Source organism: Neoarius graeffei, chromosome 16, assembly GCF_027579695.1.
Source record: "Neoarius graeffei isolate fNeoGra1 chromosome 16, fNeoGra1.pri, whole genome shotgun sequence".
NCBI classification, from domain to species: domain Eukaryota; kingdom Metazoa; phylum Chordata; class Actinopteri; order Siluriformes; family Ariidae; genus Neoarius; species Neoarius graeffei.
Genome location: NC_083584.1, coordinates 32,302,144 through 32,324,097, shown reverse-complemented (window position 1 = coordinate 32,324,097; position 21,954 = coordinate 32,302,144). Strand labels below are relative to the sequence as shown.

The 21,954-nt window shown below is 42.4% G+C and overlaps 1 protein-coding gene across 10 annotated transcripts in view; it reads left to right on the top strand.

Moving 5' to 3' along the window:
- macf1a (microtubule actin crosslinking factor 1a) overlaps nt 1-21,954 on the top strand; it is a 413,795-nt gene that overhangs the window by 167,277 nt on the left and 224,564 nt on the right. Inside the window, exon 1 of one of the 10 annotated variants that reach the window (XM_060942797.1) lies at nt 6,818-7,077. The exons of 8 other annotated variants lie outside the window; for them this stretch is intronic. In XM_060942797.1, coding sequence (XP_060798780.1) covers nt 6,948-7,077 — 130 coding nt within the window. In that variant the 5' untranslated portion in view covers nt 6,818-6,947. Of the gene's footprint in view, nt 1-6,817; nt 7,078-18,420; nt 18,876-21,954 lie in introns of those variants that run through there. One more of the 10 variants, XM_060942800.1, reaches the window with a different exon arrangement.

Below are 21,954 nucleotides of genomic sequence, written 5' to 3'. Positions count from 1 at the left end.
TCATCTTTCTCTGGGGATGTGTCAAAGCTCTGGAGATTACTAGATATGGCAGAGAGGACTGTGGGTAAAAACTGACACTGGAAGTCCCCTGAGGACGATTTCAGTGAGTAAAGTGATGGTTCTGTCTCTGACTGTTACAGCACAGCCACCGAGACTGCGGCTTTACGCCGTGTTCACATCTTCGATTTGTGTTTGCACAGGTACACTGTGCATGCAAGTTTTTTTTTTTTTAACAACCAAAAAGATTTAGGATTCAGACGCATGTAATTTTATACTCGCATGAAAAGCACAAATATAAATATCGCCTAGTGCACAGGCCAAGCTATTCTCTGATTGGATGAAGCCACACATTCGTTAACTATTAAAGCGTTTCTGTAGCTTGTCTGAGGGTAATGCTGTATTGTAGCACGGATGGTGATACGACATCGTACGAAAGCGTCATCAGAACTCTGTCATCAAATGTAAATGTTGTGGAATGATTTATATTCGTTTACTCAATGTTTTCAGTGGCTGTGTAGTTGGATTCAAATCACGACTCATTCCACATCCCCCCCCCCATTTTTCACTTGAAGGCTTCACGTTCACTATTTTTCGCAGTCCAGTTTCCGTGCTCTCTGATTGGCTCACGAGCGGTCCGGAATCCTACGATCCGGACCCCGGTTACGGACCTTTTGTCAACATTTATTTCCGCATTTCTTAGTATAACAGCATTAATTTTACATCATGGATAGCGATAACGACCGTGTTCACAGCGAAAGCGAGTTTTACTACCCTGATGAAGACGAAATAAAAGAAAACATTTCAGGAGAAAGCCGAGTAGCAGGTTTGTTCTAAATATGGTTTTCCCTTTCGGGCGCTCTCATTTTCTGTTAGAATTTGGTAAAGAAAAAAATAAATATATTATTTACCAGCTTAAGGTCGGTCTGTATCGTGAAATACCGTGACCTCGGCCCAGAGGCCTCGCTCAGTATTTTCAAGACCTCGGTCACGGTATTTCATGATGCGGACCTCCCAGCTGGTAAATAATTATATACATATCTCCTAGGATGTCGCATAATGACGTACACCGATCAGCAATGGCAAACCGTTATTATTAGAACTGGGACTTCAGCTCAGCCAAAACTTAGCCAGACACACAAAAAGCAAAGGATTTTTCAAGGGATGAACGGCAGGCTGCCAGGTCACTCCGTTGTGTGTAGTTTTCGACGTTGATTTTAAAAGGAAGTAAATTACACAGGGAAATGAATACTTAAGCACGAGTGAAAAATACTGTAGCGAGCGTGCATGGAAGAAGAGTCTGGAGACTGAAATCTTAGTTTCTCGGTCGTTAACCTGTGCTACTTGCTCTCGATAGCACTGGCTGGACTGCTTTATTAGCATTCAGTAATGCTACTGATGAACGCTACACCGGCTGGAAGGTGACTTCACTGCTGCGCTGACGGCCCCGACTCGCGGTTAAGCTCGCGTTGGCCTTCGAGAAGCCCGAGGGCGATTTAAATTTTTGGTTCTTCCCACTATAAATCAAAATCTGATGGATGAATTAACCGGTCACTTCCGACATAAACATGCACTGCCATGGCCTTCTGTCCCAGCAATGAAGTCCTAACCAGTGAGTGAGCCGGCTCTAATCTCTTCTCAGCCTAGAGACAACAAACAAAAAAATCTCTTTGGATAACTCTATTTTAATGTTTACAGGACAGTAACCCTTTCGTTTCCGAAGCTAATTTGATAGAAAATGAAGCCGAATTAGAGAACAATTATAATGAAATCATGAAAGAAATTAAAGAATGAAAGAAATTAAATGTAACATTTGAAATGTTGAGCTGAATGTTTGGGTCTTCTCTGAAGGTTTAGATGGCCCTGATGGTTCACCTCTGGCGATCAGCCATAATGTTAAAACCATGGACAGGTGAAGTGAATAGCATTTGATTATCTTGTTGCAATGGCACCTGTCAAGGGGTGGGATAGATTAGGCAGCAAGAGAGCAGTCAGTTCTTGAAGTTGATGTGTTGGAAGCAGGAAAAATGGGCAAGCGTAAGGATCTGAATGACTTTGACAAGGGCCAAATTGAGATGGTGAGACGACTGGGTCTGAGCATCTCCAAAATGATAAATCTTGTGTGGTGTTACCAGTACACAGTGGTTAGTAGCTACCAAAAGTGATCCAAGGAAGGACAACCAGTGAAATGGCGACAGGGTCTTGGGTGTCGAAGGTTCACTGATTCGCTTTGGGCACGAACGCTAACCCATATGGTCCAATCCCACAGAAGAGCTACCGTAGCACAAACTGCTGAAAAAGCAAATGCTGACACCTTTGTTTCAGCCAGCATTAACTTTTTTTTTTCGGCAGCAGGTACGGTTTTGCAGCTGACTGTGAAAGTGTGCATACCCTTAGCACGAAATGAAGTGTGCAAAGTTCCCAAAGGTTCTTCACAAAAACGATTATATCGCTTTAGAACATCTCCGTCAGAGTGTTTATAAAAATTCTTTCACAACTTTTATCACCATCTTCCGAGTGTATAAATGGCTCCAGTGTGTCTCATGTCTTCTGAGAAAAGTTTGGTTTTTCTCAGTTGTGATGTTCAGCACATGCTTTCTGACTTGTTTGTTCTCTCCATTAACACTAGCAGTTATACCATCTTTCTACTGTTCTCGAGACTGATTTTTATAAAATAATTTAAGCATTTTCCCCGTTACAAAGCGATGGCTATAGATTGTGTTCGTTAAATGATGAAATGGAGAATTTTTTGCTTTTGTAAGAACCTTTTTCATATGTTTACGATGACGAAAGCGTAATTAATAGCATTTCAACGTCTCCTGTGAGATGGTGAAGAATGGCAGCAAATGCAGCTCGCAGTCACTGCAACAGCCCTCAGTGCACAAATGATTCAATCAAACATCCATACATGAGCCTCCTCTCCGACTGATGTGCTTGTGAGATAGAAATGGCTTTGTGCTATTCGTCTGGATGTGAGCATTTAAAGATTTTAAGCGGCAGCACGGACATCTATAGCATTTCAAAGAATCAGACCACTCAAAATCCACTGGCTCGGAAAGACTAAGGTGGGGTTTACATTAGACCGTATCAGCGGATCATCAGATTAACGTTTTTAAAACGATTAGTGTGCACACAGCAACACCAATACACGGATACGCTCGGCTCCGCAGGCATCCTGCGCTCCAAATCACTCCGCCCTGAACAGCGAGTGCCCTCTGGAGGGTGCGCACTCAGGCCCTGCGCAGCTCACAGAGCGCGAGTGAAGCGCACGAGCAGTGATTCGGGACTGAGCCGCTGTGTGTGAGATCCCAGCGCATATCACTTACCACTTGCAAGTGGAAGGATGGCAAGCCTAAAGACGATCATAACTACACAATGGGCAGTATTTGCATCAGTATTTGCAGTATTTTCATACTTTTATACTCTTTAATGAAAGGTGATGCAAGGCGGAAGTCCGCGCCGTTTTTCAGCAGTCGCGTCACATGACCAACGCCAGCGAATCAGGAAGGTGGATGTCACAGTGACGTTGTCCAATGACGACGCCAGCTAGAGCTCAGCACAGCGTATCCGCATATTCTCAATGTTTACACAGCACCGGACCAGACACGATCTGGATTGAATACGTGGACCCTGGCGGATTCCCGTTTCCCGGCGTTTCCAGGCGTTTTAATGTAAACGGACAGTGCATCCGCGAAGAAAACGAGACAGGTACGGTCTAATGTAAACTTGGCCTAAAGCTTTGGGCAATACCCCTGTTGATTTGAACACACAGATTGTTTAATCGTTTAATTGTTTAACCGTTTGGTTTGTTGTCTGGGGGGGAATGCAGTGCTCCCCTGGAAAAGCCAACAGTGTGTGCAGCACTACGTTCACACTGCAAGGCTTAATGCTCAATTCCGATTTTTTTGTGAAATCCGATTTTTTTGTGAGGTCGTTCACATTAACAAATATATGCGACTTGTATGTGATCCTCAGTATGAACGAAAAACGACCTAAAAGTGTTCCGCATGCGCATTGCAGGATACGACGACGTCACACGCAGTGAGCATGGCCAGTGTTTACGGAAGTAACCTAAAGTTTCCTGTGTACCGGTTGCGGTATGACCCATCCAATCTAGCTTGAATAGCTGTATCCCCCCCAAATGGAAATCAGCTCCCTAACCTCTGCGTCCTTCCATTGAGAAGATTCAGAACCTTCACAGCCCGAAGCGTCCCTCGCATTGATGTCATGCGCTATGTTGTTACTTTTTTTGAGAGACCCGCCGCCTACTTCAGCGCAGAATAGTGACGTTTGTGGCTTGTTGATGACGTGTAAGTCGGATGAATGCGACCTGGCGGTTCAGACTGAAGTCGCATATGAAAAGATCGGATAGGAATCGGAATTAGGACCACATATCCGAATGGCCCGGGTCAGATTTGAAAAAATCGGATCTGTGTCGTTCATATTGTCAGTAAAAGATCGGATACAGGTCACATATGGGCGAAAAAATCGGATTTGAGTCACTTCAGCCTGCAGTGTGAACGTAGTGCAAGACTTATTTCAAATCCCCCCCCCCCATCCCAGATTTTCTCCCTGATTTAGTCATGGCCAGTTCTCACTCCCTGCACAGCTCTACCTTTTATCACATGACTGCTACCAACCAGGGAGGATGAAAGCTATCAGGTGCTTCCTCCAAGGCAGGCGAAGCCACCTGACTGCGTCTTTTCGATCTGCTGCTCGGCAGGACTTTCCCCAAAGTGCAGATCCGCGGCACTCCGCTGCATTGTCTCAGCACTGCGCTGTCACTTGCATGGCAAAAAAATAAAATCAATGCCATCAATTGAACAATGCAGAGTACTTTCCGCACCTCTGTATTTCCTGTTCTCCTCTGAAAATGAGTAACTGTAGAAATAGGAAGATGTTGTCATATATAGGTCTAGACTATCCTGGTACTCAACCCAGAAGTGAAAAAGGGTTTTGCTGCATGCCCTGACTGCCATTCGGAGCCATACATAAAGCCGTGTTCTAGGCACTGGTCGCTAGATGGCACTGTTGCGTGATTTGACCTTGATTCGGTTCCTGGCGTCCTGGAATTGGAAAATGAAGGTATGCTACAAAGAAGTGTTTTTTTCATTTCAAATCTTATTTTGCCCCTTGCATATTTTTGACAAGGTACAAAACCCCCAGTAAATTTAATCATGTTGTTGAATTGTGCCTAAATCAGACCGAGATGCCACCAGAATGCACCATTTTTTGAAATCTTGAATTTCAATATTTTCCACGAGAGCATGCCCCCGGTACACCCCCCACCCACAAGCAGCCTTCAGACCTTCTGGGCTGGCTCCATATCAGTAGCACCCCCCCCTGGGCAAAGCCCGACGTCAGGGGCGGCGTAACGTACTCTGAGGAAAGTGCGATCCACCCACCCCTGTATGCGTGAGCTCACAGATACCCATGATTGGTTGGTGTTACTTATGATCGACAGGGTGGAGAGAGTATGCTACCTCTCCCTTCCTGAGAGTATGGCCAATTTTGCTCTCTTGGGCTCCTGGTCATGGATGACTATGGCAACATCAGGATTCGAACTTGCAATATCTCTCGGGATGAGCTAAATATTACTGTAGGTTAATAATACTACAGAGTGACTGCATTCATCATACCACGCCCATACCCTGATTGTTACAAAAGTTAGCTGGACAGTTTATTGGTGTGGTGTTCATTCACACCTGTGCCAGCTAACTTTTTAAGCTAGCTAGCCAAGCGTGAGAAATGTAGCTAGCTGTTTACTGCTTGGCTTTATTAGGAATAACCCTGCTCACAAACTGTTCTGATTCAGTCACTCATGCATTTCAGTACCTAAATAAATGTTCAAAACAGTTTCGTTACCAGATATAACGACAACCATTGTGTTAAAGGTCGATACCAAATATTATAACCGGAATCATTTGCAAACCGTGAAATCTTTTTTCCCCCCTCTGTTCTTCTTTTTGTCTCTATCCATTATCCTACAGTGTGACTAAGACCCCCCAGGTCTTTAATATGTCCATTCATCATGACTCATGTCATCGTGGATGTTCAGTCTGTTCATGCAGCGCCACTGTTGGTGTATTTACACCTTCAGCAGGACGAGTGCAGGATAACGAGCAGCTCCAGGCCTAATAAAACCTCCACGTGTCCTAGCTCTGTGTCCTGTCGCATACTTGCTGTCAAACACAGAGTGCAGTCAGAGTCACTGATGGCGGGGACAGCCTTCTGTAACGTCTCCTGCCGGTCCTTCTATTCCATGAGCACACGTGTGCGTCACACACCCTTCAGCGCCATTCGCTGCTTCAGGATGAGTCGAGCGAGCCAGCTGCTCTCACCACACGCTAAAGACGGGGACGGCCACAGCACAGAGTATGGTAGTGAAGGGAAATGCTCACTCATAGCAACAGAGATACACAAGTGTAAACAGAGAGGTGTGCTGAAAAGCTCACGTGCGCACGCACACACTTAGTGGTGCTCATTTGAAGCTCAGGAAGGTAAACTGTGAGCATGGATTTTTTTCTGAGCATCACTTTATTTTCCTATTTTAGTAATTTTCTGTCTAGCAACCGTTAAACACCAGACGTTTGCTTCAGAGGAAAGGAATTCAGTCCAAGTGTGTGTGAGGGGGGTGGAGGACTGAGCGAGTGAGGTGACTGAGTGAATCGACTCAGTAGGGATGATGCAGCTCAAGAGTTAACTTATTCAGAGCAGAATAAACTTGAGCAGAAACTTCAGTGACGTTCAGATCCTCTTTTCTTCTCGTGCGTTTGTTCCACTGTGTGAGAGACGTTCAGAGAGAACAAGAGCGAGCGAATGAACATGGACGAGGTGCTCTTCGCTTCGTGACTGACCAGACACAGGGCTTTGTGCGTACCAGCTCCCGGTTATCACGGTTCAGGTCTACACTAGGAGATTTCCACGTATAGAAGTGAAGCAGGCGTGCGATGGTGATGGAGCTGTCAGATCCGGCCCTGTGGACGTCTGTGCTGTTTGTGACCGTGCACTTTGTGACCGTGGCCGGCGTGTGGCTGTGTCGCAGACGCAGAATCGGACGAGCAGCTGCAGCTCTCAACGGTATACTTCTCTTTCTCTCTCTTTTCACGTCTCTGTTTCCTCTCTTTCACTCCGGAACTCTGCCAGGTCCAAGTTGGTTTCCTCTCTAGGCCCAACCTCCTCTTCTTCCTCTTCCTGTGGCGTCCGTGATTCAGATCGGTGACGTCTCAAATGCAGCTGTGCTAAATTTATAGCAGTGAGAACTACATACGGGGCGACAGATGTAGGGAATTCTGCTGTCGTACCGAGTTTCTTGAGACAAAGGAAAGTCCTCTGCGGCTGTTGACCTGAAATTGCTGTGCACTGTTAATGGATTGATTAACTTGCTTTCTAACTTCCAACTAGAAAAAAATGAAAGAAAGCGCCCTGTCAACTTGGAATTCCTATTCTGTGTCAGCTCAGAGTTCAACTAAATGAATGTAGCTGCTCAGAGCATCAACAGGAAACAAAGCAGCACTTATTTACTCTTCAGTGAGATTCTGTACACTAGTGACATGCTAGAAAACCAAGGCTGTGAAAGTTAACGCGAGAACGCAAATTCTTTTTAACGCCACTAATTTTTTTTTTTTGACGCGTGATTAACACATGCATGTTCTGCATCCCTTCCACGTAGTTTGGAAAATTAGGGAGTGATGTAGCTGGTTGGCGTGAGTCATGATAATATAATATATATTAGTGCTGTCAAAATGTCGCGTTATTAACGCGTTAACTTGACTCAATTTTAACGGCGATAATTTTTTTTATCGCGAGATTAACGCTCTGTGACATGATGTAGGTTTTTCATAAGCTTTTGAAACTGCCAGGAACTTGGAACAGAGACTTTGCTTAGAAAAACGATAGCAGCTGGACTGTAATGCCACACCCTGCACAGCCAGAGTCCTCTGCCCTCCCTCGAAGAGCCACGGTGCTCGGCTTAGGTTTCGTTTTCCCATCGGCGGCTCCAGCCCCACTTTGCAGTGGCTGTGACAAGATGTGTTATGCTCTGCAGTAAAAAAAAACATTGGTACAACCAGTGTTCGAACTATGCCGATATTTTCGGGGTCCCTTTTTTTCCCTTGGGGGGAGTGCTTGCGCTTGTCTCAGAGCGCGGATCTCCATCACGCGCTCACTTCGGATATGCAAATGCTTCCCGTTACACACGATTGCTATGTCAATAAACATCATTTTGCCAATATTTTAGAGACCTCCCAACATTTCCCAAATCATGTTTTCAAGGGATCTCGGATCCCCCGAGTACCCCCGTAGTTCGAACGGTGAGCAAGCCCATTCACTTTTTTTATGCTGATAAGAGAATTACAATGGTTTTTCATGTGACAAAAATGTGCGATTAAATTGCGATTAATCGCGAGTTAACTATGACAGTCGCGACATTAATCGCGATTAAATATTTTAATCGCTTGACAGCACGAATATATATATATATATATATATATATATATATATATATATATATATATATATATAAATATATATATATATATATATATATATATATATATATATATATATATAAATAAAATTATTTTTTATTCTATCCACTTTCACTGGATATGAGGAATCATGCGCTCTGATTGGCTACTCTATTACTAGGCTATCAGCTCATATACTAGGAGTAGAGGAAAAACAAAATGGCGGCGCGTGTTGCTGAACCAACCGAGGACGAAATAAAAACTCAACTCGAAAACAACCCCCCCCCCCAAAAAAAAAAAAAGCAACAAAATATGGAATAAAAGTATTTGATGGGAAGAACACTTTTTTTTTTTCCCCAACAATTATCGCATTTCTCAAATTGCTACTTTCATTTCGCCGATTTGTTTGTATTCTAAGTGGAAAGGATTTTGTCGGAAGTTTATATTTATCGAATTTGCAGAAGTAAAAATGCTCCAGTTTCTCAAAATCCAGTGAATGCGGATATAATAAGTTTTTGCACTCAATCTCGTCGTACATGGCTTATAGCCAACTCGGTGCCGCACGCCTCGTCTTCTATTAGCTCGTGTACGACTCGGTTTCGTGGAATAACTGTTAAATATGCTTTTGATGGTCCAGAGGAGAGAACAGATGTGTTAAAGGGCATACATTTGCATAAAGCAAGCAGATTTATCCACTCAGACAACCAAAAAACTGGAAAAATATCCTTTTAAGGTACATTTAGAACAGATTTAAAAAAAAAAAAAAAAGTGTGATTTGTCGGGAGTTAACTGTGGAGAAAAATGTCATTTATCACGATTAAATATTTTAATCAATTGACAGCCCGATAGAAAATGCACATTAGCATATTAAATTAATGCTGTACAAGAGGGAAATATACAGTACAGTTAGCTTTGATAGATTTTTGCTAATAAAATACAAACTTTGAGGAGTCCATGTTTTTTTTTTTTTTCTTTTTTTTTTTTTGTCCCCCCACGTATTGTGGTTCAAATGCATGGAGGCTGAAAATGAAGTCATTTTATAGAAGTTTTTCTAGTTCTGACTTTAAGCTGAATGCAGCCGAAAGCCTGAGGATTTAAATGCCATACTAAACCGGTAGTGAGCTGTTGCAGTTATTTCTTCACTCCGTTAGCTTCATAGCTCCACTACAAAGGTAACAAACATGTTCTGGTTTATTGATTTCATTTCGAGTTCATTTTCCACCAGAATGTTGCTACCTAACACTCAGTTTCTTTTGTCATGTTTAATAAGAATAAAGATAGCATCTTGCTTTATCTGGCCTCCACTGTGGACATTTTAATATGTAAATTGATTTTCATATAAAATAACCACATCATGAAGAATTAAAGCCCCTCCTTCACAGATGAGTGAAAATATTGAATAAATTTCCTCTTTTTGATTGCTTGGGTTAAAAATGCCAAGTTATGATGACTGAATTGATTATTCACTTAAATATGAATAATATGATACAGTTTGGGTATTTGATATGGCGAAATAGGACACAATGGAAAAATCAAGAACACACCGGAAAGATGAGAATAACGGCGGTGGTAAAAGAAGAGCGACTGTACCGGCTGAAGGTCGCGCGGGTCTCTGCTGCGGCGCGCGAGCAACGGGACATCACTACCGCACCGGATGGAGCGGGGGCGGGGTAAAATGACTGGTAGTAGATTCTATCAAAAGTTGGATCTAAATTGACTGTGGTTGCAAAATATTGGCCAAAAATACGCAAACACTACGAAATATGAAAATAAGACATTCTATTGCCTTATACTGCAAGACTAAAACAAAATAAAACTGTCAAAACTCACCTTTTCAGTGATAACGTCCGAACAGACCACCCGCGTAACAGACCGCAAATGGAAGCACGATCAACTTCTAACTGCTGGAGTGGAAAATTCCATTCTACATGTGAAAATTGTTAATGTGTGTCCTTCCCTGCACACACACAACACGCTACGGTAAAAAATAGACCACGACTCATTTTATAGCTCAGAAATTCATACAAGACCAGCTACCATCGTAACATTCTGTAAGAAACATATCCTACACCTAACTTTTAGCTTTCGTTTTAAAAAACAAACTCACAGATTTATAACTAAATTTTTATATGGTGTAGTGATTTTAAGTTACTACTTTTGGTGAGGTAGTGACCTTGATCCTGAGGCTTTCCGTTTAGATCAAAACACACGATCGTGTTGGTTTTGGGTCTGCGGAAAATGGAGCTACAACGGTGATCAAATATTTTGCATGATGTTTTATTACAGTTATGATTATTCTGTGAGCGCACCAATCCTTAGGTGTATAAAGTTACAACTTAAAATACAATTAGTGATAAGTGTAGACTTTTCAGTGGACTACAACCTTTTTAAGGGAACGCGATGTCGTCAACCATTTATCATGTCCCAGATCAAGCCGCCATTTTTCCACAAATTTTGCAGAATTTTTGCCAAATTCTGAATATTCACATCAAAGATTTAGTTTTATCTGCTTTATTTCAAATTAAAACCAACATCACCATTCAAAACCGTATAGGTAGTTTATTGACTGGGTATATTTAGTGGGGGACCCCCACAGTACCCAGTTTCTGAGATCCATCCATCCATCCAGATTCGCTATGTTAGGTTCTGATAATAATGGTATTTAACTAACTGTTTATCAGCAGTAGGGTGAATTCAATATAATTTGTATCGCTCTTTTATCAATACACATCATCACAAAGCAGGTTTAAAGAAATCCGGATATAAATTTAGGTTCCTGATGAACAACCCAGACCTGAAAAACTGTCTGAGACGACATGAGAGAGAAACGTCACCTTTCTGAGTGATACCAGCTCGAGGGATCATCTTTTTGTGCATGTTTGAAAGATGATTAGTATGAGAATCATTCTAATCTTTACGATTGCAGCAGGGAACAAATCTCGAGTATCCACAGAGGATGGTCACTGAAGGAAGTGTCAGAGTAAACTTTTAGCAAGTCTGAATCTTTATTGCGTCCTTGTGGGGCCATCAGAAAGTGGACTGGATTAAACACTCGGGTTTTGACTGGTTAAAATCAGCATGATGAATGAGAGATGGTAGAAGTGAGACGAAGAAGAGGATTAATCTGACATGATGCAGCCACCTGGACCTTTTATTCTTAGCAGGAAAGCGGAGGTGAGAGAGAGAGAAAGAGAGAAGTGTGATACACTGGGTAACTTATAGGAAACGGTTTAGTGCCCTCTGTGGGCTGAGCAATTAATCAGATTGAAATCTGGATCCTGATCTTCGTACTCTTTTGTTCAGTGAAGATAACGGACTGTAATACTGGCGACTTGAGCTAAAATTGCTAGTGTTTTTGTTGACTCTGATTGTTCTGGAGCTTCACATTCATATACAGGGTGTTTTCAAAAAAAATTCATCATTTCACAGTCTAATAACTTTGCCAGCTCTTGTTCAATTGACCTCAAATTTTAACAGCATGCTTGGAAACGGGTCAAATTTTTTTTTTAAGGTATAAAAATGCCATTCACTGGAAAAAAAAAAAGGCGTTTTGTGTGTTAGTTTCTCAGCCGGCGTGAAGATTGAAAATTTGTGAAGTTGTTCATGGAATCCACATACCTTCTTTTTGAATTTCTCATTCAAATTTTGAGGAATAAATCTTATATCACTCAACATTAAGCCTGTTCAGTTTTGTTTGCCTCGCCTATGTAACTTCTGGGATATTTGCATCTCAGATAATATCAGTTTTTATTTAAACACCCTGTATTTTAGGAACATTGTTGGATGTTTCGGTGGCATCTTGATGTACTTAGTTATTTGCTTGGTTAAGGTTTTAATTTGGTGACAATGGAGCAGTCTTATAGACTCAAAGTTTTATAAATTAGAAGAACTGTAGGTTTATAATTTATACTGAAAAATATTTCAATAAAACTCTAGATTTTATTGGCTGGATAATTTGTAATCAGTAATCTCGGTTGCCGGATTTTTTTTGGGGGGGGGATAATTGTGATTTCAGCGTTATTCTGCAACTTTGAGTGTGTGTGTGTGCGCACCATGCGATGGAGTACAGTTTATTATTAGCTAAAGTGGGAAGTAAAACATTGGTTCAGGCTGAGTGGAGCCAGCAGCTGAGGGGTGTGTGTGTGTGCACTTATTTTAGATGTCCAGGTTCTGGTAAATTCCGTTTTTTGTATTTCCGGACACTGTCATGATGACCATCCCGAGAGTATTCATTGTACACTGTGATTGCTGCAGTTTTCTCTTCACGGCGTCACTGTTGAGCCTCACTCAGACCCACCCACTGTGATCAGACTAAGTGTTACTCTGAAATGCTGTATTACTCAGGCTCATGCGGTCACTCCTCAATGCTCCAGCAGCTATTTCTGAGAGTGCTGATGTTTGGTCATGTTTCACTGAAGATGAGCTGCTGCTGTGACAGAAATGGCATGAGATTCGTCAAAAAACAGGTGTCAGTCACGAGGCCCTAATTTAAAGTGCATATTCTGGACCAATTTCTTTCTTTTTTTTTTTTCTGAGAAGCAGTTCTCAGAAACCGTGGTTATACAACTAAATATTAGTTTAGTGATTCACAGGAATGCTAAATCCGAAAGATTTTTTCAGTTTATACAGTCAATATTTGAGTTTGTCATAGGGCTGTGCGATATGGGGGGGGGAAAAAATGAATATCCCGATACATTTTCTCCATTATACGATATACATCTCGATATACTGAAATCTCCTCTAAAGGACCCCATGAAATCTAACTTTTACTCTTTACTGTTTTCACTACAATCCCTGCAGATTAAATAACATTCTTGGTTAACTTTACAGGTGTTTTTCAACAACGCATTTTAAATTTTCATGTTGGTGATTAATCACAGTTGAGTTGAAATAAGACTATTTTTATTCAACAAAGATGTGGCACAAACTGCAAAAACAATCTTGAAAATTGCAACAAAGGGGCAACACAATACAGAGCTGCTCAAATCAATAAAGTGCAAACTCAACACTGAGAAAGACATTTAGCCTAAATAAGAAAAGTGCTCATTCATTAAATTATTTTAAAAAATAGATCTCCAAGCTATTAACCTGACTACTGAGAACCACTGGAACATTCACAATAGAGAGAGAGATTGAGGGAGAGAAGAGAGAGATCTGCAAAACATCATTTTTCTCTTTGCACACTTTTGAACTGAGTGTTTTCTGGCTCTGCCTCTCAGATGTGTATAATTCCGGTATTGCCTTCTCTGTAAAATGTCTGCGACCAGGCAACTCATATTTGGGATCGAGTGTGGTTTTTTGGTAATTTTTGGAAGCCTGGTTTTTCCACTATACTAATCGGGATCATGTCTTCGGCAATGACGTTAGTGATTGCATCCGTTATAGCTCTCCATCTCTGACTTGTTTTCTCATATGGGGCAGCTTTGGAGAACGAGGCCGCTATGGTCATTTGTTTAGCTTGTGGGGGGGTTTTAGCTCGTGGGCAAGTAGTTGGGCGTTTAAGAGACTCTTCATACTGTACCGGGTGAGTTTTCAGGTGATGGAACATATTTGTCGTGCTGCTGCCTTTCGTGATGACAGGTTTTTTTTTGCACACTTTACAAATTGGCATTTGCTGTTCCACGTCCTCCTCGCGATATCCAAAAAAATGCCAGATGACTGACCCCTTACTAGTTCTTTTAGGAACCAATTCGTCCGCTTCCATTTTTAATGTGTCGCTGAAATTGAGAGCTTACACGGTAGCCTACGCAACACCAGCGATTGCACGAACTGAGTCAGCGCTGTAAACCGGAACTAGGAAATCTTCCGGCCGGCAGTGTTGCCAGATACTGCTGATGTTTTCCAGCCCAAAATATGTTCAAAACCCGCCAAAATGCACTTAAAACCGCCCAATCTGGCAACACAACCGAAACTAGAAAATCTTCCCGGAAATTCCTTTCAGCACCGAGATGTCGCCCGGGATTGGTTGGCGAGTGCGTGACGTTATTGTTTTCTTTACCCTTAGGCAGCCTCTCACATTACTGCCTGAGGGACAGGGAGAAAACCACCGGGAAAGGTTTTAAACAAACGCAACAAACACAAGTCGGCAGATGACCATAAAATACTCGATAGTTACGATATAATAATTTTATGTATCGCACACAGAATTTTCAGCGATATATTGAGTATATTCGATATATCGCACAGCCCTAGTTTGTCATGAAAAATGCAGACACTTTTTTTTTTTTTTTTTTGAACAGCCCAATATTTTTTTTTTTTTCATTTTCTGTAAAGTAATTAAAATATTGATACATTTTTCTTCATGTTTTGATGTAGGATATAATGCACAGTGTTCCCAGTGCATGGAAATAAAAACTGTTATAAAGATTTTGAGCTTTACTCACGTTTTTAAACACACTGCTGTTATTTTAGATTTTATAATATTCAGGGGCAGCACGGTGGTGTAGTGGTTAGCGCTGTCGCCTCACAGCAAGAAGGTCCGGGTTCGAGCCCCGTGGCCGGCGAGGGCCTTTCTGTGCGGAGTTTGCATGTTCTCCCCGTGTCCGCGTGGGTTTCCTCCGGGTGCTCCGGTTTCCCCCACAGTCCAAAGACATGCAGGTTAGGTTAACTGGTGACTCTAAATTGAGCGTAGGTGTGAATGTGAGTGTGAATGGTTGTCTGTGTCTATGTGTCAGCCCTGTGATGACCTGGCGACTTGTCCAGGGTGTACCCCGCCTTTCGCCCGTAGTCAGCTGGGATAGGCTCCAGCTCGCCTGTGACCCTGTAGAACAGGATAAAGCGGCTAGAGATGATGAGATGAGGCCATCCTTAAAAAAAAAAAAGTTTCCTGTCCACCGGGTGAGCAAAAAAATTTTCAGGAGGGAGATATATATATATATATATATATATATATATATATATATATATATATATATATATATATATATATATATATATGGATATGGATGGATAAGAAATCGCAATGCTGTTTGCTTTTTATTACAAAAGCAGACACATTTAATAAAATGACCGTTTAATCAACTGAAACTTGTACAAAAACTTTATTTGCTACAGACAGTTTTTAATTCTGTCCAGCCAACCTTCATTAGTTCCGTAAACGCATTTTTTTGTTCAGTTCCGTTCTCATTTTGAATAGATCTATTATGGTAGGTTCTCCTACAGATCTGTCAGGGTCGTTAACAAAGTAGGTAATGAATTTCACATAAAACTCAAAAGCTGTTTGTAACGTCTCGGATGGATCAAGATCAAACGAATTTTCCACTAACGGTTTGTGATGGTCCGACACACGGACTTTTTGTAGTTCTAAATCGAGCGTTAGGCCTAGTTCGGATGGAATTACACTATTAAAATGATCACTGAATGATTTGTTTTTCTGAATCTTTACTATTTTGCTGTTCGCTCGAATACCATTTTGCGATTTCACACTTAAGCAAATGTTTGAAAACTCCGCATCTCCTTCCTTCATGGTGGCTGCCATTTTTTTGTGCCACACGGCGCATGCGCAGAGCTGATTCGATTCTATATTCTGCGCGGAATGCGTAAATGTCAAGTTCGATTTTAGATTTACGAACCCGAAAAAAATGTCAAACCGCATAAACGGCACTCACCCGGCCGGTGGACCGGAAACGGAACATTTTTTAATAATGGCCTGAGATGAGAGAATATTCAGGGTTTCAGTAGCTGCTGAAATATGGTAGAAACAGTGCTCCACATGCGTCAGTATTAATTTGGTTCAATTCTCTAAATCGGTGTTTCAAGGTCAGTGCAAATGTAACAGAAGCTAATGGGATGATGTCGGCTGGTCAGCACGCACGAACGAACTCTGCCCGTAACAGGAATTCACCCACTGCCGAACATGAGCCATCTGTCTCTCCAAACGATCCTGTTCCTAAACTCAGCACGGCTAGTCACTCGGTTTCATAATCTCGCCGCCTGATCGGAAGTTCCCTTGGACTCCCACAGATTTCTCTTGTTGTGCTGCTCACAGAGGACAGTGCGGGGGGGGGGGATGTGCACTGTGCCAGCCTCAACGCGTCACTCCGCACGTGGACAGAGAGAGGGAGAAAGAGTGATACTGAGAAACAAACCCAAAACAAGCATGGATGAAGGAGGATGGAAAAGAGCAGGACTGGATCGTGGACTCCAGACTCGGAGATTAGCAGAGAGGAGACTGGGAGAGGGATAAGCATGCTGTGTGGCATTAGCTCTTAGCGTAAGCTCTGATATTTATAGTTCGGAGGGCTGCAGGAGGAGAACAGAGCTACGCAACAAGACTCGCTCACAGAAGAATTCGAGGAGAGGTGCTCAACAAGAACAGCAACAGAGACCGCAGAAGGAGGGAAAAGAACACACAGGACGATGGATAGCGTAACGCTTACGGTCTCGCTCTCAACAGCCTGGAAGAGGAGGAGGGAGGGACGATAAAGCTCTCATAGAGGGAGTTTGTGCGTGTGAGAGCTTTACTTTGAGTCAGTAGACCTTTGAACTCTGACTGATTAAAAAGTGCAGACCGTCCGTCCTTCCTGAGTGGCTTCTGCTGATTGACTCGTCTGTCACGATTGTATTGTGATTTTTTTTTTTCATGCTAATCGCTGCGAGATCGATTTCTGCTGTTTTGCTATCTCACGCGTTCCCTGATTATTCACTGCTTTTATAGATTAGTTTTGTTGGTCGCTGGAAAATCATGGGTTATGCTTCACGTACTCGTAATAACATGGGGGTTTTTGGGATTAATTCCTTTCAGGGGAATTAAACGTGTAAATTGGAACGGGTATGAACTGAATTTGAATTACATCGAAGCTCGGGTTCCTCAAGGGTTTTTTGTTTCATAAAAAGGGTTCGACTTGAGAACTGTTTGGTCGCCCTTGCTCTCTGGCTTTTGAATCTTGAAGGAAAAATTGTGGATAGGCAAGTGTTATTGCATCATAAAATATAAAAGCCGATTATGTTCCAGTATGCAAATGCTGGTGATGCAGTTCGGGTTTACGAAGGGAAGGAGAAGATGGGAATACAGTCCTTGGCGCTTCCATGAATAAAAGGAAAGTTGAGGGATTCTTTGCTTCCTGGAAGGGTTTGAGTGGAATCCTCTGAAACTTAGGATTATAGGTTTCTACATAGAACCTTCAGGGGTTCTTTTAGAGGGACAAGCTGAAGAACGCTTGTTCTTGATGGAATCAAAATCACTCAGTCCTTCCCACGCCATGTGGTGCGTAGGGCGGTGCCGGTCCCCGTTTCCGTAGCCCTCGGCCTCTCGTCTATTACCTAGCTAGGGTTACAGTGGGGGGCTGGTCTTCTGGTAACCGCGAGAGTTTGACTCCCCACTCGCATCTGTGTATTGCAGCGTGCCTTGCCAGATGGCAGTAGGTACCATTTTTATGATGGTATGACCCGACCGTGAGTAGAACTCTTGATTTCCTGTTCAAGAGGCGGACACGCCAACCACCCAGCCAACTCGCGGTCGTTCTTGATGGAAGCAATCTATTATACGTTTTGAAGATGGCATGTTTTCATCTTGATGCTCCTCAGAACAAATTTTGGGGAACAGATCCAGAGCCTGTGGGTTCAGGTCTTAATGAAATGCAGCCACTTCCCAGAACTCCTCTAGTTTTCCAGGTCCTTCTCTCCAGAGAGCTCGCGTTCACTTTTGTTTTGCTGGCATCACTGTCTCAGTAGAGCTCCTTAGTCCTCTCTGAGACGCACGCAAGCACACATTCTGTTCCTGTGTTCATATTGGATACAGAATGTCAGAAGGTGCAGGTTGTTTGTCTGCAGTTAACTGCTGCTAAATCATTGGCCTCTTGAAAGTTACAGTGCATGACTGACTGATCTTTGGACTTCCTGCTGACACTCGTGCTAAAGAAAACAGTATCACGCCCAGTTCCTGAGAATCTTCGTAGTCGTCCTGCTTTTTCTTGTTCAACCTGACTTGACTAGAACGCGCTATGGATTGCCGAGCCTGGTGAAGTAAACGCTCGTTAGAAGTTGTGAGGCGTGAAGCGAGACCAGACGTGTTTCCCAACCTCTGCAGACAGCTGAGAGTGAAGCCGTGCCGACGAGGCTTTGAATGTGGAAGGGAACTCTTCAACCTTGGTGGGGGAGGAGCTCGTAGTCGGTGCGTGACACACACACACGTGGGAGCTGGAGTGTCAGCTCTGCCATGGCAGTGACTGCAAGTTACATACTCACCGGCTTTTCCTCAGGTGCTGGGGTTTAGCCTGCACTCCGATTTCTCTCTGGACCTTTATCTGGACTTGAGTGGATTAAAGAGGACATGGTTCAAGAGAGAAAAACAAAGGGAGAGGTCATGCTTTCTGGACTAGAAGAGGAGTAAAGCGAGTGAGAAAATGTGGCCGGACTACTATAATGAACAGCGGCTCAATGCTCACCTGCTCACGCTCATGTGCTGCACAGGTCAGTTCTTGTTTGTGGGTGGGTGAGGAACCACGTGTAGGAATCCTTGATCGTGTGTGTTCGTGTCTGATTGGTGTTGGTTGTTGACTCAGTGTTACAGTAGTGTGTGTGTGTGTGTGTGTGGCAGTAGCACTACGCCACAATGACTCTCTGTATACAGAGGAACGTGTGCCTGTCTGTGGCTGTTACTCCAGCTGTGTGACTGAATTGCCAAGGTCTACTTCTACTTTATTAATTGATAAAGCGTATTGAAACACGTCACATCAATATCTCATCTCATTATCTCTAGCCGCTTTATCCTGTTCTGCAGGGTCGCAGGCAAGCTGGAGCCTATCCCAGCTGACTACGGGTGAAAGGCGGGGTACACCCTGGACAAGTCGCCAGGTCATCACAGGGCTGACACATAGACACAGATAACCACTCACACTCTCATTCACACCTACGGTCAATTTAGAGTCACCAGTTAACCTAACCTGCATGTCTTTGGACTGTGGGGGAAACCGGAGCACCCGGAGGAAACCCACGCGGACACGGGGAGAACATGCAAACTCCGCACAGAAAGGCCCTCGCCGGCCACGGGGCTCGAACCCGGACCTTCTTGCTGTGAGGCGACAGCGCTAACCACTACACCACCGTGCCGCCCTAAATAATATATATCTAATTTAAAATTTCCTAAAACCACCTTCTATTTTCAAAGAGGTGATCATGTAAAGCGGCCTTAAATTTTGTGCTTTCCTCTATATTCACAATATCTCCTGGAAGCCTATTCCACTGATTAATCACCGAAGGAAAGAAACTATTTGCATGCTGGTTATAATTTAAACGTGGCCGTAAAAAAAAAAAGTCAGAGTTTCCACCCCTTGAAATACAAGGTAGAGGAGTAAGATCCAAGTCTCTCTCGATATCAGTCGTCCGATATACAATCCGATGAAACGTAGCCAATCGAAAGAGAACTCTTCTACCTTCAAGGGATGGCCACTCCAATTTGTTGAGCATATCCGTGACTACACCTGGTTCCCTCGAATAATTATTAAAACACAATCTAGCTGCGGTACGTTGACATAGATCGTCTTGATATGATTCTTTTTGAAGATAGGGATACCAGGCAGAATTTGCATATTCGATCTTGGGTCTTATTAAACTGCAATAAAGTTTAGATTTACAGGCTGCAGAGACATTTCTACAGTTCCTTCTGATGACACCGAGGGTTTGTTTGGCACTAGATGTAATGTGCGCAACGTGCTCTGACCATTTTAGATTTTCGGAAAGTATAACACCTAAATAAGAGTAATGATGAACTCGATCTTAGCTATGGTTACAGAGCCTAATCTAGGGCACGTAATATGCGTTTTTTATCTGTCTGTCGCACATCCACTTTTTGGGCGCGAGAGTGATATCGCGTATCTATTCATTTTGTGGCGCATTTATAAGTAGAGACCGTGTAGTCGCGTTTTACTGAATCTTGTGCGCATCAATTTGTCAACACCCGCTAGCAAGCACTGCGGTAAATATAGCGTTGCTTACACACTAATCGGAAAGGACCGAAGTATTCCGAATGGTTTATTTAGCGGGTAAAACAGTTTTGTGAACTATTATATCCAATCGTTGGCGTCGTCTTGAGGTGACGTCGACAAACTACCTTCCGCCTTACTTCCGTGTATACGTTCAAGAGAAGCAGCATGTGCGCAGTGTTGCCAGATTGGGCGGTTTTAAGTGCATTTTTGCGGGTTTTGAACATATTTAGGCTGGAAAACGTCAGCAGTATCTGGCAACATTGCATGATGTGCGAGTCAGTGTTTCTGTAGGCTTAAATTCTGTTACTGAAAGTGTGTTATGTTTACAGTGAAGGACTGTGTGCACTTGATTTTTTTACTTAATACAAGAAATTAATGGATGCCAACATTTTTGCCAAAATGGTATTTTATTTTCCATTGTTTAGGCAGCTTCAGCATCATACTGTGAGATTCTGTTCAAATTGTTTTTTTTTTCTTCTATGAAGCCTGAGTCATTTATTTTATTAGTTTATAATTATTGTTTAATTTAGTCTTCAGGAGAGACTGCCTGCACACAGTACTAGTATTAATAGTGTTTTTTTTTTCTTACATGAAAGCTGAGGCATTTATATTATATTTTAAGGTAACTTCATGTTGTGCTGTGAGGTTCTCTGCACTTTAACTTTTGAACCAACAGGTGCATTTGGATAAGTAAAGCCTATTTTTCTGCATTTTTGTAGTCCTGGTAATCTTGCACATTCTACATGATTGCTAGTTGTTTTGTTTTTTTTTAGTAATTTGTTTAATTTTTCTTGTTGAAAGTTCAATTTAGTATTATGTTAATGATATTCTAAAAGTAAAGATTAATAAAACTGTTCTGTTTGTAGATGTATTCTTGAAAATATCTACCAATGTATTACTTATTTTTCTGTCCCCACTAACTGGAACAAATGAGGGATATTTTTACCCATGTTAATATTTTCTGTCCCCTGTTTCTACAACTAGTGAGGGATCTGTCCCCTATTTTCAAATTCCTAGATTAGGCTCTGTGGTTATCACATAGCTTAGTGTGTCTTAGTCTGTGTATATTTTGGGTAAGGGCATGTTCTTGTGTAAAAAGTGTCAGACAAGAGAGTAGATTAACCGGGATACAGGGACGTGCTTGCTTAAGTTTGCACAGGTGATTTTCAGGATCCAGCAGCCTCCTGAAATACTGGATCGCCAATCAGATTTGCTCGCTTTTTTTTTTTTAAACAATCCACTGACTGATCACGTTGTAGGTGTAGCACAGATCTTTCTCATGAAAACGGATAATAAATTATCTTAATGTTCATCATTATCGTGTCTTTTGTATAACCGAAACTCCGTTACTGTGCGAACTTTTGTATCAGGTCCGTATCTGGTATCGGCCAGTACTCGGAGCTCTGATACTGGTACTGTATCAAAAATGGGATTGGAACATCTCTGTTTTCACTTTTCATTCGCGTTTTGACAGTTTGCGGTGGTCACATTGAGTTGAAATATTTTATTTTAATCATAGACCAGGCAAAAAAGAAATTCATGACTGCGATATTCAGTATTCCGTA